The sequence below is a fragment of the Callorhinus ursinus genome, unplaced genomic scaffold (assembly GCF_003265705.2).
Source record: "Callorhinus ursinus isolate GAN/ISIS: 27379988/994484 unplaced genomic scaffold, GSC_fseal_2.0 scaffold84, whole genome shotgun sequence".
Lineage (NCBI taxonomy): Eukaryota > Metazoa > Chordata > Mammalia > Carnivora > Otariidae > Callorhinus > Callorhinus ursinus.
Window position 1 is genome coordinate 536,680 of NW_027397146.1, and position 18,688 is coordinate 555,367.

At 43.9% G+C, this 18,688-nt stretch overlaps 1 protein-coding gene and 1 non-coding gene across 7 annotated transcripts in view; one reads left to right on the forward strand and one right to left on the reverse strand.

Moving 5' to 3' along the window:
- The first annotated feature begins 296 nt into the window (after positions 1–296).
- The window catches only part of MTM1 (myotubularin 1), a 95,420-nt gene continuing 77,028 nt past the window's right edge, over positions 297–18,688 (forward strand). For 2 of the 6 annotated variants that reach the window (XM_025862798.2, XM_025862802.2), the window contains exon 1: positions 297–364. Coding sequence is in view for 4 of the 6 variants with exons in the window: in XM_025862797.2 (XP_025718582.2) it covers positions 6,947–7,080 (134 nt within the window). In the remaining 2 variants the exon portion in view is untranslated. Of the gene's footprint in view, positions 365–6,938; positions 7,081–18,688 lie in introns of those variants that run through there. The other 4 variants (XM_073887871.1, XM_073887873.1, XM_025862797.2 and 1 more) reach the window with 3 other exon arrangements.
- LOC112816441 (U6 spliceosomal RNA) lies at positions 9,262–9,363 on the reverse strand. The gene has a single exon (XR_003206178.1). It is a non-coding gene; the product is annotated as a U6 spliceosomal RNA (small nuclear RNA).

The window sequence follows — 18,688 nt, forward strand, 5'->3', positions numbered from 1 at the left end:
CCGTCCGGCTTCTACTCCAACTTCCCTCACAGGGGCGGCTCCTAGCATCTGGGCCCTGCCCACTGGCATCGTATTTAGAACTACAACTTCCAGATGCCTCCACGCGCCGGACCTTTCAAAGAGGGCTTCCCAGCAGCCTCCCGGGTGAAGAGCCCCGCCCCTCGGGGCGGCTGCCGAGGCTTTCCCGGCGCCTTCCGCCCGCCTCACCCATGTCACGTGATGCACCCCCACCAACCGGCACGGGGAGGAGGGCGGCGGGCGGTGGCCAGAGGCGGGGAGGCCGCAGGGGGCGGGCCCTGGAGGGGGCGGAGCGGGGCCCGGGAGCCGAGCAGCCTGGCAACGGCGGTGGTGTCCGGAGCCCGAGGTGGGTGCGCGCTCGCGGCTGGCCTGGCTCTGAGCCGGGCGCTGCGGGGACCTGTGGTGGGAGAGCCGGGAGGAGGAAGTTGGGACTCCCCGGGCCGACGGGTCCGGCGGGTCCTCGCTGCACCCGCGGGTGTAGGTGGGGTGGGGGGGGGTTCGCCCAAGCGCCTCGCTGTCCCTGCCGGCCAGGGCTGAGTGAGGCCGGGCAGCCGCAGGCAGGTGCCTCTGGCTTGCTCCTGTTCTCCCCGCCCAAGGTCCCGGGCCGGCGACGGGCGAAGGTCGGGACGGGGATCGGGGCCGAGGGGGGAACTCTGGGGGCGTCGCGGCCGCTCCCCGGACTTTGCTTCCCCGTCCTGGAGCGGCGACCCGGCTGGGCGGCCGTCCTGCCTCCCAGGCGACGCGCCGCGGCTGGTCCTCGCCTTGGCCCTCCGCCTGGGGTGGGTGCCCGCCGCATCCCTAGTGGGTCTTGCGGAGCGGCCGCAGCCCGGTGCTGGCTGGGAAGCCCCATGGGGTCTCTCTAACAGAGTTTCGGTGTCACGCACGGGAGGTTTATCTGCTTTTGCAACAGTTGAGAGGAGATCTGAGAGGGAACGGTTAGTTCCCTGATACGCAGTCGGAAGTGTGCACAGGCACGAGCAAGCGCCCTTTGCCGGGTTGCCTCCCTTAACTGTCTTTTGCTGCGCTCAGGAAGTGAAAACTAATTTTAGTTTTTGCCTAATCAAATATGAAATGAATCTGCTGCAAAGATTATATTATGGGCTTTATAGACGCATACTAAGTATGAAGTGTAGTGAATTGTGACTGGTTTTTAAATAGACATAATAGATCTTCACAAGAATGAAATCATGGCATATTAGAATTGACTGGGACCTTGAAGTTCTTAGTTGTTCGTTTCCAGGATGGGGAAACTGAGGCCCAGAGAGTGTAACGCTGTATAATATTGTAATAATATGACCCAAGATTTGGGGCAACCTAATGGCAAAGCTAACATCACAAGTCAGGTCTCTGGGGAGTATCTTGGCCTCTGTGTAACCCGGGTACTTTTTTTTTTTTTTAATCACAGCTTAGTTTTGTTCCTTGTAAAGTATCCACCTTAGAGCCTTGAGATCGAGCCAGTGATTTTGCTTTAGTTCAAACCATTTTGAATTTCCTTCAAAACCAGTTTATCAGCCAAATAAGGCAATTAGGCGTGTTAATTTATAGACACATTTTGCTTTCATCCAACATGTATTTTGGGCACGATCACTTATTACTCACCAGATTTGACTCAATGACTTTTGGCTGTTTCACAAAACCATATCTTATCCTTGAGAGATTCCACACCATGGAGTAGATTCAAACCAGTGAAAGTAGAGAAGATTCATTGGGGCTTTTAGATTCTAGTTATGAAATGCTTTTAAACAGTTGGGTCTCCTTACCTTAAAGTTCTAACTTATATTTATCAGGTTGTCAGCGGCTTCATTTACCCATTAAACCCAGAATGCCCATAGTGTGCCTGCACACAGCACCATTAAGTGCCTGCCTTACAGAACTTACGCGTGGAGAAGCAGACAGTAAAAAAAAAAAAATAATAATAAGCAATGATATATTTTCTAGTGGAGATGAGCACTATACGGAAAAATAGAGCTCTGAAACTCTATGATGTCAATAAAACAGGCTGGCATGTTTGAGAGTGACTTGGGAATTACATTGAATTGTTAAGAGTGTCAGCTGCTGCTCCATTAAAGCAAATAATGAAATCCAAAAGTAAATCTGTCTAAATCAAAGAGATTCTATGGAGTCATCATTTCTCTGGTGATTGCCTCTTGGATCATAAATTCATGCCAGCCTCATTTTTACTTGCATTTTTTTCTCTTACATGCAAACAGTAAGTGCTTTCAAACACCTAGGGAGGTGGTCTTCCACTCGCTCCCTGTCTCAGTAGTTCCCTTACTCTAGCTACAGAAGGCTCTGCTGAGGTCAGTATTCCTTGTTGATTTCATGCCAGTGTCTCCTGCCTCAGGCTACCTTACACAGAGATTTCTTTTCCTGCACTCTGGTTTGTACTGAGAACTACCATCTGAAACCATTGTCAATCTTTGGGTTGTGTGGTTTGTAAAGAAACGAGTTCATTTTGATGTTAGCTGTAGCGTAAAGAAGCATTCAACTTCTTAAAAACTAAAGCGCTAGTAAAATGGCATGCATGGTGGCTTACTATACAAGTTCATCTGTTTAGTACCTCTTCTCTCATATTCTGTATGTTCAGTGGCTTCAAAGCAAATTTTTTTCATTTTTACAGGTTCTAAAAAATGACTGTTATAAACAAATACTCAAATATTCTTTGTTCCAAAATGAAAGGAGGATTAACAAAATGTAGTTACTTTAAAAACCACTGAAAGAACATGTGGTTCTTGCTCTTATTGAAGGCTCCAAAATCAAGAGAAAAGCAGAGCCTCTTCAAGGCTTAGTAGGCGACATTTTGAACTGCCAAAGGATTTCAAAGGCCAGAGTTTCTTGTTATTTCTAAAGTTTTTTTTTTCATTTTATAGAAGAATAAGAGGTTGCTTTCATTATTCTTTAGTAATTTCCCTTCCCTGCATCTGACCTCTTTGAAGTTCTGCTTTCTTTATTTTCTAGTTTCTCAGTTCATTATTCTTTTTTGGCAGATGGGGGAGGGAGAGGGGCTGCCATTTGCCTGTAAGGTATTGACCCTGGATTTGAATCCTGGCTCTAATATTACTTGTGTGACTTTGGGTGAGTTACTTACCCCTGTGCCTCAGTGTCCTTACCTGTAAAATGAAAATAATAATACGAATAGTACCTGCCTCAAAGGGTTGTTGGCCGGACTGAACGCTAATCTATGTCCAGTGCTTAGAATAGTGTCTTGCACATAGCACGCACTCAAGAAAAGTTAACTGTTACTGACTAGGACTACATGGAACTCCCTTGTTTGCTTTTAAAGATTTATTTATTTGAGAGAGAGAGAGAGAGAGAGAGCATGCAAATAGGGGGAGGGGCAAAGGGAGAGGGAGAGAGAGAATCCCAGGCAGACTCCCTGCTGAGCATGGAACCTGACAGGAGGCTCAATCCCAGGACCCTGAGATCATGACCTGAGCTGAAATCAAGAGTCCGACACTTCACCCAGGGGCCCCCCCCTTGTTTGCTTTTAAAGAGAAAGAATGATTCTAGACATGTCCTAATACACTTTTGGACATCCAGTAAGCGTGATTTTTCTCTAGCCATTTCTCTGCATTTCATGGTTGACTCGAGCTTTTAGTTTCAGGTGACATTGGCAGCAGTGCCCACAGTCCCTGCAGTGTTAAGTTCCCTTTACTACTGGGACTCAGAAATTACTTGAGGCCATATTTTATTTGTTTCTACAAACATGACTAGAGCAAGAAAGGCCTTCTTCCAGTTCCTCTGCTTCGAAAGCAGGAGGGTACCAGGAGACCCAGTTGGAGTTAGGTGAGATCCAGTTGCCATCCTGTAGTTGGAGGACAGTTTTTCACGTTAAATGTTTACAGTGTATTTTTCCACCTGAGCACCTAGACAGTCTCATCCTTTTCTTTTTAAGAATGCAGCAGGCACCTCTAGAACACTGGCATCATGCACTAGTGCTTTCTTTCTGTTTCTATCTGAGGAACAAGAAATGGTAAAGGAGCCCCTTGTCTGTGTGAGGTGGCCGAAAGCTTCCTGAGTTTGGATTACGGAAGCCAGGTTCAAGTCCCATTTCTGCCCCTTCTTAACTCTGTGACATTGGATAAGTCATTTTACTTCACTGCTGCTGTCTCCTCCATTTGTAAGACAGAGCAGTGAGCCCCGCCAAGCTCTCAGAGCTTTCCAGAGAATCAAATGTACATCAGTACCCCTTTGTAGGCTGTGCAGCATTATTATTATTATTATTGCATTCATGTATTATATAGGCCGTCGCTATATGGAGAACTGGTGTAAGAGAGCAGGGTCCTTCCTGTTCTTGGCCCCCCTCCTCCATAGCTGTAGGTGCAGCCTCTCTGCTTTGCTCTCCTTCTTCTGTCAGCATTGAAGTATGCAAGTGTTTGATTGCCTCTCTCAAATGGACCTGAAGCCGTTGGTACTCACGAGCTTCCATTTTATTGATTCCTAAAATGGTAGTACTGCATAACCAACAATGACAGGGCAATAGCAAGGCGATCTCTTGCACCAGGGAATATTGCCTGCCTTTTTCTCAAGTGTTTCAAAATGAAAATCTTTCCTTTTTCAAATCAACACCTTACATTAGCTCCTCAGTGCAGCTTGAGGCCCTGCCAAGCTCCTCCATCCATACTAGACTGGATGCTCTCACTCAGGGGCTTAGGATGGGAAGAAATACAGGGCCTTGATTGCTCTCCAGGTCTATGCTGCCTTTCTTGTTCCAACAGAACCAAAACAGAATGCTCTTTTCTCGTTCTTTGAAGTTGCTTCTCAGTATCTTGAAATGACTCCATAAGTAGCTCTTTGAAATGTCACGTACTCGTGTTCATCCAGTACTGCTGCGTCCCCCCTCTTTGTCTTGATATGTAATACCTGCATATTTCAGCATTACTTGTTTCATCTTCCAAGCTTGTGCAGAAAGGGGCTGAGGTTGGAGACATTTTTTCCTGGGCAGGTGAAACCTAACATGGCCCTCCACACACTGTAGACATTTAGTACATGCTCTTTGACTTGAACTGGACAAGGAAGGGATAGTTCAGAGTTGTTTGGATGTGTCCATTTCAGCAAATTCGGTTGTATGTACAGAGACCATATCCCCTGACTGCAAGATGAAATGGAGCTCATGCTCAGCCTTCCTTGTTGTGGTCCATTAGCAGATGAATAAGAAAGTTCTTTGAGTCCAGTGATGGGAGAGGTCTCACACGTTGCATTCCCAGCCTCTGGATTTTTGGACTATTGTCATGAGCAGTTTTAGAATAGGTTCATTTTTGTTTTGCTTGTTGGTATGTTTGGGGGTGGGAAGGGGTAAGGGAAGTTGAAGGGTAATAATTGAAAGTAAAAATAAAAGTAACTTGTTTGTAACTCATTCTGTTCTCATTCCCTTGCCTACAGACCTTGACAACACAGTGATGTCCTTTCATTAACTTGTGATAATTGTTCTATATTGGTATCATGTCCTTGGGCTTTCCGTGAGAAGGAAGCATTGTTTCCTAGAGCCTCTTAAAACGGAACGGGCTGCTATGTCACGGCACCATGCTTTCCCCTTCAGGGGAGCTCTTGAGGCTGAGGTGGCCATAAAGGGGATTCGTGGCACAGATGGTGGCACTTGAAATGCCCTCGTCTGAGCCTTAAGTTCCTTTTCGGCCCCAAGATGACTTAGGTGGGGCCTCAGGAGAACAGGGACTGTGCTGTCAGGGTTCGTTCCGGCAGTCCTAGAATTGACCTGAGCTGTTTTGCTAAAAGGAGAAATGCTCCTGCAGGGCAGTGACCCCCAGCCATGCTTGTCAGTAGTACTGGGTGGGTCACAGTGACAAGGAAGATCCGCACTTGGTTTCAGGGAGACCCGAGGAGACCACTGCCCTTGACACTAGTTATGTGGCGGGCAGGATATGCAAAAGCTCAGTGGACATTCCGTTTTGAGCTTTCTGGTCCTGACATGTTCCTTGCCCACATTGATGCTTCCACATCTGAGAGAGAAAGGGAGTCCCTAGATGGAGGGCAATTGGAGCTGGCCCTCACCTCTTTATAGTTCTTGCTGTGAGGCCGAACAGCTGAGTTTTTAAAGTTGAGGCTGAGTGCAACCCATTTCCTTTCTTTACTGTTACCAGCTCTGACATGACATGATCATTTCTCCAGAGGTCCCCATCACCTCTGTGCCACAAAACAGTTTTTCCTTGTTGCTAATTGTCCAGATGCTCCTGCCCTTCCTCGGCTCCTGGGAGCTTAGGAGAAATGCAGAATTTGACGCCCCTCAGATCTACCCAGCCAAGAATCTGCATTTTAATGACACCCCTAGGTGATCTGTATGTACATTAAAGTTTGAAAAGGCTGGTTTAAGTAATAGTTCACATCCTGGCTTCCCCATGATCCTTTGAGACCTTGTGGTCCATTAGAAAGATAATTCAAGCCACATGTGTAACCCATGTTCCTAGTAGCCGCATTGAAAGAGAAACAGATGAAGTCAATTTTTATAATATATTTAACCTAGTAGATCCAAAATATTATCATTTCAACATGCAATCAGTGTAATGATTAGTGAGTGGTCTCCCCTCCCCTTTTTTTTGTATGAAGTTGTTAACATCTGGCACATACTTTACATTTACAGCACCCCTCAAGTTGGACTAGCCGTATTTCAAGTGTTCAGGGGCTACGTGGACTAGTGGCCCCCGTGTTGGACAGTGCAGCTTTGAGAGATACATCCTGGCCTTGATTTGCTGATGATGTCATCAGATTTGCTGTCAGTGCCTGAAGAGCAGTTAGAGCCGGGGTCGCCTCCGTGGTAACTTGCATTAAGGATCTGTGTAACCTGTGGCAAACCCTTAGCCCGTTGCGATCATGTACATCCCATTTGAATCCTCACAACATCCCCACTTTACTGAAGACCATTCTTTCCTCTGTTCCAATTTGGTAAGCCGTATAAAGAATTCACCAGTGGTATATGTGTGAAACGCAGGCTTTTTTCCCGGGTACCGGTATCTGCAAAGAACTCGAGGATCACGCCCTTCTTCTCTGGCTCACCCAAGAGGGTGCGGAGTCCCTAAATAGAAGTTTCCATGTGCTGGAATACTGCAGGTCAGTGGTTTGCGCGCTGGGTCTCATTAGAATCACCTGGGAGCTTTAAAGACCTGCTGCCCAGGCCCCACCCACTGACATTCATATGTACTTAATCTTGGGGGAGATCAAAGGTGTGCATTTTGTTCAGTGCTCCGCCTGCTGCTCAGCTCGAGAACAGCTGCTATAGGAGCGTGTCTCCAGCCTGGGTAAGCCGAGAACAACCCGCACTTCGGGTCCAAACACAGATTCTGACTCAGTGGGTCTGCCGGGTAGGAGAGCGGGCTTCAGTTGCAGCGAGTTCCCAGGCTCTGTCGCTGGCACTTTGACTTTGGGTAGCCAGCCGCCTCGGGATCACCTGAGGGCGTTTCCCAAAAGACAAGTTCCCTGGCGGCAAGCCTGGAGTTTCTGATTCAGGGGGTGCAGGGTGGGGCCCAGGGAGTTGTACTTGAGAAAGCACCATGTTTTCCGTATTACACCACGAAGTATTGGTTTACTTGAGGTTTTGTGTAGGCACAGTTCTAGTGCATATTTGTTTTGGCCTAAGTGGATGTTGAATGATAGCAAACTCCTTTTCTGCCTTTACGGAGCTCTGTTTTTTTTTCCCTCTTGGCACCTGTTAAGCTGATGGAGTATTTTAAGGGATTTTCTAATACAACATTGTAGCATTAACCCGGTTTGCCTGCTGGGGTGAAACCAGCATGTTTCTTACTGCCCGGACTTGATTGGTAGTATTTTCTTCAGGATTTTTAAATCTGTATTTGAGAGTGAGATTCGGCTTTCCTGTACTGTCTTTGCCTAGTGTCAGTTTGCTAGCCTTGTAAAGTGAGTGAGAGCATTCCCTTTTTCTGGTATCTGGAAGTTCCTGTAAGATTGGAATTACCTGAATTCTTGAATGTTTGGTAGGACTTGCCCCCAGAGCCACCTGGGCCTGGTGTATTTGGTGTGGGAAGATGTTAAACTACCAGTTAATATCTGCCATTATGTGTGGTTATGTCTGTCTTTTCATTCTTTTTATTTTTTTTTTAAGATGTATTTATTTGAGAGAGAGAGAGAGAGAGAGAAGGAGCGGGAAGGGCAGAGGGAGAGGGAGAGAGATTCCCAGGCAGACTTGGTGCTGAGCCAGACGCAGGGCGCACTCCCATGACCCCAAGCCGAAACCAAGAGTCGGATGCTTAACCGACTGTGCCACCCAGGCGCCCCTGTCTTTTCATTCTTTTTTTTTTTTTTTTTAAAGATTTATATTTATTGGGCGCCTGGGTGGCTCAGTTGGTTAAGCGACTGCCTTCAGTTCAGGTCATGATCCTGGAGTCCCTGGATCGAGTCCCACATCGGGCTCCCTGCTGAGCAGGGAGTCTGCTTCTCCCTCTGACCCTCCCCCTTCTCATGTGGTCTCTCTCTCTCTCTCTCTCTCTCTCTCTCTCTCTCTCTCTCATTCTCTCTCTTTCAAATGAATACATAAATAAATCTTTAAAAAAAAGATTTTTATTTATTTATTTAACAGAGATAGAGAGCATAAGTAGGCAGAGTGGCAGACAGAGGGAGAGGGAGAAGCAAGCTCTCCGCCGAGCAGGGAGCCTGAATGCGGGGCTCGATCCCGGGACCCTGGGATCATGACCTGAGCCGAAGCCAGCCGCTTAACCGACTGAGCCACCCAGGCGCCCCTGTCTTTTCATCCTTAAATCTTAATATTGTTTGTGTCTTCTTTTTTTTTTTTTTCTTAGTCTTACCAGAGGTTTGTCAGTTGTGGTTATGCAGTATGTTTGTCAGTATGTGGAAATGAATGAACATAATTATATTCTCCAGTTTCTTTTTGATTTTTAATGAGTAAAAATTTTATATAGTTTTATTTTTATTTTTTTTTAAGATTTTATTTATTTATTTGACAGAGCGAGCACAAGCAGGGGGAGCCAGGGGCAGAGGGAGAGGGAGAAGCAGACTCCCTGCTGAGCAGGGAGCCCAATTCGGGGCTCCATCCCAGGACCCAGGGATCACGACCTGAGCCGAAGGCAAAGGCAGATGCTTAACCGACTGAGCCACCCAGGAAACCCCTTTATATGATTTTAAAGTTAAATTTACATCAGGGTGTATTCTGAAAAGCCTTCCCTCCCTGCCTCTTGCCAGGCATTCTGTTTCCCCCACCCCGTCCCCGGTAATCAACATTATTAGGTTTTAGTTTATCCTTCTGTTTGTTCTTTTTTTTTAAATATAGAACGCTTCACAAATTTGTGTCATCCTTGAGCAGAGGCCATGCTAATGTCTGTATTGTTCCAATTTTAGTATATGTGCTGCCGAAGCGCGCACTCTTCTGTTTTGTTTGTTGTGAGTGCTGCGCGCGCGCACACACACACATTTGCATTTCCCCCCCTTACACCAAAAAAGCATATTACATACACCGTTCAGCCTCTTTTTTTTCCCCCACTTAAAATTATATCCTGGAAATCACTCTTCATTTTCTCCTCTCTTTGGATTTATTTTGTGGTTTGGATGTTTCAAAACATTAGAATTATTATTATTTAGTTCTAGGATAGTCTCATTTCTGTTGTGATTATTTCATTCACCTGTGGGTTTAGAAGTATATTTTTAAATTTACAAATACATTTTCTAGATATTTTTAGAACTGATTTCTAACTTCACTGCGTTATGGTTAGGGACTGTGGTCTGAATACCAGCAAGTCTTTGAGATGTGTTGAGGGTAGGTTTATATAGTGTTTTGTGGTTGGCTTCTTTCACTTAGCGTAATGCTTTTTAAATTCATCCATGTTTGCTCACAGATCCACAGTTGGTGACTTTCTGTTGTTGAGCAGTGTTCCACAGTTGTTTATTCACTAGTTGATGAACATTTGAGTTGACTGAGTTTTTGGCCATGGTGAATAAAGCTGCAGTGAACATTTGCTTACGAGTCTTTGTGTGGACTTGTGTTTTCATTTGTGTAAATACTTAGGTGGGGCATCGCTGGGCGGTATGCTTAGTGTATGTTTAACTTTACAAGAAACCGTCATACTATTTTCCAAAGCGCTTGTGCCAATTTGCATTCCCACTAGCAAAGTAAAGTATGAGAGTTCTGCTTGGGCCCATATCCTCAACTCTTGTTATTGTCTGTCTGGTTAAATTGTAGCCATTCTAGTGGGTGTGTAATTGTAGCTCACTGTGATTTTAATTTGCATGTTCCCAATGACTAATGATGGGCAATGAGTGTGTCTTCACAGGCTCGTTAGCCATTCGTACATCTTTGGTGAAGTGTTTGTTCAAATCTTTTGCCTGTTTCTTATTGGATTGCCTGTCTTATTAAATTTTAAGAGTTTTTTTTATATATTTTGATTGTAAGACCTTTATGAGATCTATGATTGGCAAATACTTTCAAACTACAGCTTACCCTTTCACTTTCTTAATTGTGCCTTTGAAAGAGCAAGGTTTTTAATTTTGATGATGTCAGGTTTATCATTTTTTTCCTCTTCAGGTTTATGCTTTTTGTGTTCTAAGAAATCTTTGCCTAACCTAAGTTCATAAAGATTTTCCCTTGTGTCTCCCTCTAGGACTTTTGTAGTTTTAGTACTTATTTATGTTTAGATCTCTTATGTCTCCCCCGCCCCCACAGGTTCATACCCTGTATAATCCCCTTCCCTTGAGTTTACAGCCTGTGAGACCTTGAGGAGAGGATCCAGCTAACCTGTGCCAACTCCTGACCCATGACCCACAGAAACTGCATGATGGTTAATGTATGTTGTTTACAACTACTAAGTTTGTTATGCAGTAATCTAAAACTGATACTTTTTTAAAAAGATTTATTTATTTGAGAGAGAGCGAGCATGTGCAAGCAGTGGAGGGGGAAGGGCAGAGGGAGATGGAGGGAGAGAACCCCAAGTAGACTGCAGGCTGAGTGTGGAGTCCGACACGGGGCTCCATCTCACCACCCTGAGATCATGACCTGAGCCAAAATCAAGAGTCAGATGCTTAACCGACTGAGCCACCCAGGTGCCCCTAAAACTAATACTTCTATGCTTCATTTCGACTCGATTTTGTATATTGTATGAAGTAAGGGTCAGTATTCACTTATTTTTCTATATGGATAGCAAATTGCTCCAGCATCATTGGTGGAAAAGACTGTCCTTTTCCCACTGAATTACCTTGGTACCTTTGCTGGAAATCAGTTGACTGTTGCTAGGAACTCCAAAAGATGGGTCTAATCCTGAAGCCAGTCTTTGGCAATTCCTTTGGACACTTTTTTATTATGGCAAGCTGCCTGCTAGGCAGGCTAACTAGTCCTGCCAGTATCACACTGTCTTGATTACTGAGGCATTTTTAGTAAGTCTGGAAATTGGATAGTGGAAGTACTCCAACTTTTTTTTTTCCCCCCTTCAAAGTTGTTTCGGCTATTCTTGGTCCTTTGCCTTTCCATATAAATTTCAGAATTGTCTTGTCAGTTTCTGCAACAAAGCCCATTGGGACTTCATAGGGATGGCATCAAATCTCTAGATCAATATTGACATCATACCAGTATTGAGTCTTCTGATCCTTGAGCGGGATATGTATTTCCATGTACTTAGGTCTTCTTTAATTTCTCTCAGCAGTGTTTTATAGTTTTCCATGCATGGTTCTTGTATACATTTTGTTAAATGTATCCCTAAAGATTTCATTTTTTTAATATTATGCAGATGTTTTTTTTTTTTACACTTCCATGTCCGTTTGTTCATTGCTAGCAATACAAATATCATGGGTTTTTATGTTGACCTGCATATCCTGCAACCTTCCTAAATTTATTTACCAGTTCTGGTAGTTCTTCTACAGTATTCTTGGGATTTTTTGCATACATGACCATGTTGTCTGTGAATACGATTTTACTTCCAATATGTTACGACTTTCATTTCTTACCTTATTAAACTTGCTAGGATCTCTAAGAGCTATGGAATGCAAGCAATAAGAGCAACCACCCTTGCCTTGTTCCCACACTTAGTGGGAAAGCATTCCATCTTTCATCATTAAATATGATATTAGCTATAGGTTTTTCTTTTTTTTTTTTTTTTTAAAGATTTATTTGACAGAGAGAGACACAGCGAGAGAGGGAACACAAGCTCGGAGAGTGAGAGAGGGAGAAGCAGGCTTCCTGCTGAGCAGGGAGCCCGATGTGGGGCTCGAACCCAGGACCCTGGGATCATGACCTGAGCCAAAGGCAGAGGCTTAATGACTGAGCCACCCAGGCGCCCCAGCTGTAGGTTTTTCATAGGTGCTCTTGACTATTCCTAGTTTGCTGAGAGTCTTTTTTTTTAAATCATGATTAGATGTTGAATTATGTTTGTAGAAGCCATGTCTCAGATACAAGCTTTAGGAAGATGGTATACGTCATGAATAGCCTTGTCGACTCGACATAATCACCACATTAGTATCCCTTACCAACCGCCACTATCCATCTTTTCCTCCTGGTGTTGATAAGAGAATTTCCATCTGGAGCATGGGAATTTTTTTTTCTTCTATGGAGCAGCATATATTGCTCCTTCCAAAAGCCCTGAGAATTCTCTGTCAGATGTGTATATGTCATTGTTACAGTACTGGCGATTCTTCATCTTCTGTTTGCTGTCCTTCTGACACCTGTTTTGGTTCCTCTTCATCTCCTTGCCTTTTTTATTTCTCCCTTTTTCCTTAGATTATTTTCTCACATCTATGAAAACCTTCTCCCTGCTAATAGTGCCAAGCTTCAGAAGTATATGTGTGTGTGTGTGTGTGTGTGTGTGTGTGTGTGTGTGTGTGTGTGTGTTTTCATGTGTTCAGCCCTTCACCTTCTTGTACGGCTTGGGTGATTGACCACTGTACTTATGACCAATTGCCCTACTCTGGGTCACTGCATGTCGTTCTCTTTCTGAATCTCCAAGGCATCTAATGAAGCCAATCTTTGGAGATCCCTTTGGACACTTAACTATTATGGCAAATTGCCTATTCAGCAGGCTAGCTAGTCCTGTTGCTGATCTCTGCTAACCTTCAAGGTCAACCTGCTCTCGTAAATGAGGACTCATAAAGATGTATCATGCCCAGCATTTGCAGCAGTTGGCCACATTCAAAAACCTCACCTGCTGCTTTTTCCTTCTGGCCCATGTAGAGAAGGGACAGGAAACTCTAAAACTATCCAGGCTGTTTCTGGAACTCTTTGGAATTGCCTTCAGGTACCTTTTAAAAAATATCCTCAGTGGTGTCAAATCTTTGAGTGAGGACTGGGCATTTGGCTTCAGGCCAAAATGAGGCTCATCTGTTAAAAAGAGTGGGCACCCATGCAGTGGGAAGCATTATTTTTCATTGAAAAACTGAGATGTGATAAAATTCATGAGATGATGTCTTCTGTAGCTCTAAACTCTAAAGGCAGTTTCAAGAGAAGAACTGGAAGAATACTTTGAATGATGGGGCACCTGGGTGGCTCAGCTGGTTAAGTGTCTGCCTTTGGCTCAGGTCATGATCTTGGGGTCCTGGGATCGAGTCCAGTATTGAGTCCCACGTTGGGCCCCCTGCTCAGTGGGAAGTCTGCTTCTCCCTCTCCCTCTGTCCCTCCCCCCCACTCATGCTCTCTCACGTGTGCTCTCTCAAATAAATAAATAGAATCTTTTAAAAAATACTTTGAATAGTGGCAGTGTTACTGGAGTAAGTGCACATCACCAAAAGGGCCTGCTTTGAAGAACTCCAGCTCCATATGCTCTGCTAGGCATTTTAACAAAGGCCCCTTACATCACAGTTGTACCTCATGGGGTCTTTATTTGATTTTTGTCCACTAATAATGAAGTTTTTCCATCTTTTTGATATATTTTGAAAACACTCTTCCATGATACAAAGTAATATCGCAGTGGGCAAACAAGAAAGAAGGTACTGGTTCAGTGCCTCCGAAACACGGACGTGGGGAGAAGAGGCACTATTTGTTTACTCGTCTGTTAAATGGAGGCTAGAGTTCCTGTTTGTGACCATCCAGTTTTATCACGTAGAAATGGCATTCCCAAAAAAACCTTTTGTATTCAGCTGTGAAAGCATGAAGCATTCCTCATTTCTCATTTGACCATCTACCAGAGAACCAGAGCCACAAATATCTGTTAGTGGGCAAGAGGGTCAGACCGACTGGATTTGAATTCTAGCTTTGACAGTTCTTGGTGGACATGTTCTTTAACCTTCCTATTTCCCGGGGTTGTGTGTTTTGATATGAAGATAGTAATACTAGGGTTCTAAGGTTGTTGGGTGGGGGGATCGAATGAGTTCATCTATGCTTAGAACAATGCCTGGCACATAGTAGGGGGTCAGTAAATGAAAGCCATGATCATTATCCACGAGCAGATGTTCTATTTTGATTTTTAACTGTAGTATCACCTGTATGTTTGGCTTTATTACTATTTAATTTCTATCTATTCATTACCTTCATTGCTATTTCACTTATATTTATTCATCTCCCCAACTCAGTTGCTAGCTCCTTGAAGATATATCTCAGTTTTTTTTTAGAACTTCCTACTGTGGTCCAGAGTAGTTGCCCAGTATATATTTATTAACTGATTTTGGACCTCTTTGGAAATAATTACATATGCTGAGCAAGGAGTGCCTCAGAAATAGTTAGCCTGGTGTCATTTCATTATTTTTTCTCAGAAGCTATATTAATATTTTAGTGCTGGTTAATTTAATAGGTACTTAGTGAATCCTTATAGACAGTTTGACAGACTAAATTATCCTGAATGTAACCATATGTTGACGTGACCATTGTGTAGATTATTAATTTCTGTAGCTAATCTCTTGCCTGTTATGCGTTGGATTGCATTCCCCTAAAAGATATGTTGCTAGGCCTAGCCCCCAGTGCCTCATAATGGGACCTTACTTTGAAATAGGGTCATTGTAGATATAACTAGTTGAGATCATACTGGAGTCGGGTGGGCCCTTAATCCAATATGACCAACGTCCTTATGAGAGAGAAGAAGACCATGTGAAGACACAGACATATGGGGACAACTCTGTGTGACAGAGATCGGAGTGATGCAGCTACAGGCCAAGGAATGCAAGGGACTGCCAGCCACCACCAGAAGCTAGGAAGAAGCAAGGAAGGATCCTCCCCGAGTGCCTTCAGAGGAGCATAGCCCAGCAGATACCATGATTTCAGACTCATAGCCTCTGGAACTTGAGAGAAGAAATTTCTCTTGTAAGCTGTCTGGTTTGTGGTACTTTGTTAGAGTAGCCCCAGGAAACTCAGAGATTGCCATCCATTATTTTGCCTTTTTCCCCCTTGCTGCTTGAATTAGAGTGTTGATGACCCTGAGATTTCATCTCCAGTGGTTGGTTTGCCTATATTTTCATCCATTATCCATCTTCTCCATATAATTCAAAAATATATTTACAGCAAATCAGACAAAGGTATTGGGAAATCTGACACAAAAATACCATTGCAGTTCTCCTACAATTGTGCCAGAAGTGGGAGACATTTATAAGATGTTTGTAGCAGAAGAGTTTGTAATAGCAAAACCTGGAACCAGTTCAGAAGACGTGGTGTGAAACAACGGACTTCTGTGTGGCAGTGAAAATGTGTGGAACATAGCTCCGCACGTCTACGTATATGGCTCTCCCAACCATGCTGTGTGAGCAAAACAGACAGAAGAATGTGGAATGATTTCATTTATGTGTAAAAGGCCAAAACCACATGAAAGCAACATCACTTAGGGATATTTATATTTATGAAAAATGACACAGATATGCAAAGGAGCGATAAACACAAAAATCAGCCCTAGGGAGGGAGGGAGGGGTACCTTTAATAGCTGAAGACTAATGTCTCCAAAGTAATGAAAGTTTGTGAGGGTAATACTGTATTCATTGATTCATAGACTGAGTGCCCAGGCTGTTGCGTGCTGGTGCCACAAGGTGAAACAGCCCTGGCCCTTAGGAAGCACAGATGGAACAGCACAAAGTGTCAATGGATAAGTACAGTACAGCCTGAGAAGTGAAATACTAGAAATCTGTACAACGTATGGAGAAGCAAGGTGTGGGGGGGGTGTGTGTGTGTGTGTGCGCGTGTGCGCATGCGTGCGCACGCACCCGTGCCCACGGGGATGTCAGGTAAAGCTTCCTGTATCTTGAAGCAGGTAAATAAGGACCCAGGGCCAACAAGGCTCTTGTGCTGCCTCCAGTAAAAGTGCCTGGAGGACTGGAGGAATTGGTCTGAGTGGAAGGTTATCATCTTCGGCCTTCCATCCTCTCCCTGTTTTTCTAGGAACTGCACATCTGCCCTTGAGTTCCTTTCCATCCCTCCCCCTTCACCACTGATTCCGGTTGGAGGAATCTTTGTCAGGAACGCCAGTCTGAGAAGGTCCTTGGAGAGTAAGGAGATGTTCTGGACAGGCACCTTCATTACTACCGTAGTGCTGACTGTTTCCCTATGTTTACTCTGACCTTCGACAATTAGTGGTCTTAACTTTTGCTTAAGAAGGTACTTTTCACTTACAAATTTAAAGTGGACTTTTTGCAGTAGTTTCTCACAGGAAAAAATAGTTCAACAAAATGCAGTTTTATCATGGAGTACATTAGCTGGGTTCATGAGTTTTGAAATTGGCAGGTGGATGGGGAACTTGATCTTGTTCCTATTTTAAAACTTTGTTTACTGGCAGGTATTTGACAGTTACAAAATCCATTGGTGGATTCAATGATTTGTTTAAGTGTATGTGATATTACTAGGTAGCCTTTTTACATTAAAAAAAGTGAACCTGATGGTAGTTGACTTTTCTAAGAGTTTATATAGCATACCATTTCAATTCAGGAAGCATTTTGAAAGTTACCTTGTTCCATGGCCACCGCTCATGCTGCTGAAGCCAATCAGCTGTCTTGATGTGCCATTTGTCATGAGGGGAACCAAGTAATAGGGTGAGTGGATCAGTTCAAATCCATCACTAACCATTGGAAAAAATGATTCAAAAAGCATTGTACACTGGATCTGAATTGTATTGCTTTTAGCCACAGGTCTTTGCAGCATTTAAAGAAGTAGAAGTAAGTGTATTGTGATCTTAAAATGAATAGTAGGGGCACCTGGGTGGCTCAGTCGGTTAAGTGGTTAAGTGTCGGACTCCTGATTTCGGCTCAGGTCATGATCTCAGGGTTGTGAGATCTAGCACCGTTTCGGGCTCAGTGCCCGAGGCTGCTTGTCCTTCCTGCCCCTCTGCCCCTCTGCCCTTCTCCCTGCTCACACTCTATTGCTCTCGCTCTCTCTCTCTCTCTCTCTCAAATAAATCTTTAAAAAATAAAATGAATAGTAAATATCAGACTGATACAAAGAGTGAATTTCTAAATGAAATACTTTTTAACATTTTGTAATTTCCAAAGAAGAATCATCAAAATGAAACCCCTTTAGCCCTGAGATTTGAGCTGAGACAAATTGAGGAGCTGTGATGCATATGTGTGACGTGTCTATTTGAACAATAAGCCACTTGCCTTGACAAGGTAGGTACTGTTGTGGGGGCAGGTACTGTTGTGGGATAAGCAGAGATTTACTCTGAGAAACCTCTAGCATATTTCTAGATCCTTGAGCCAAAATAGAAGGTAATGAGGTGAGGTCCTCATGTTAGGGATCCCGTGGAAAGTGTCCCTGGGCTAGGAGTCAGGTGTTCTGTTTTTCTATTTTTTTAATGGAAGTCGGCATGCTTTAAGGATAAACTACTTTAAAGCTATTCAGAGCCTCGCCAAGATCAGGTGGATCATCTTAGAAAGTGTGTGTGCAGGATGGTTAGGCAGTGTTAGACATCATATATTTTATGGAAATTCCAGCCAAGTGCATTAGCACCAGTTTGAGGAATGACTTAGAGTTCATCATACATCTCTCGTAGGAGGAGGAGACTTAGTATTTGAGTGCCTCCGTGTTGCCATCTGCTGTGGTAGTATCATGCGCATTTCATGGACCAGGAACTGTAGTTTGTCCAACGGTGCATAACTATTATTATTAATCAAGCCGCAGCGTTGGGATTTGAAACACAGACGGGTCTGAATACAGAATCCCTTTCTTTTTTTCAACCATATCACACAGTTTTGCAGCTGGTCATAGTGTATTTTTATAAGGTATAAGCTACGAATGGGGGATGGCTAATAGCTTATGTTTTAGTTTAAAAGGGCACGATTGTTAACTTTGGGCAAAGAAAGTTCATTTGGAAATCATTTATTTTAATAGTTTAAGGCAGAGGGTGACAGCCTGTCTTTGTAAATAAAATCTTACTGGAATACAGGCACACCCCTTCATTTCCCTATTGCCTTTTGCTGTTTTATTTATTTATTTCTTTTAGTAAGCTCAATGCCCAACATGGGGCTTGAACTCATTCATGCCCCCAAGATCAAGAGTCGCATGCTCTACGGACTGAGCCAGTGAGGCGACCCTGCCTTTTGCTGTTTTAATGCTACAACAGAGTTTAGGAGCCGTAAGAGAGTCCAGATGGCCCACAAAGCCTAAAATATTTACTGTCTGTCCCTTTACAGAAAAAGTTTGCCAACCCCTGTGCGAAGGAAGATGTATAAAAATGAGATAAACTCGTAGTTTTACAGAGCATCGTTTGTTTTCATGTGGGTTGAGCACATATGGAACTTGAATTGATAGTGTACCTGGTCTCAAAATGGCTGGGATAGGAACATTTTCCCTTTTGTGCAGAGTGGT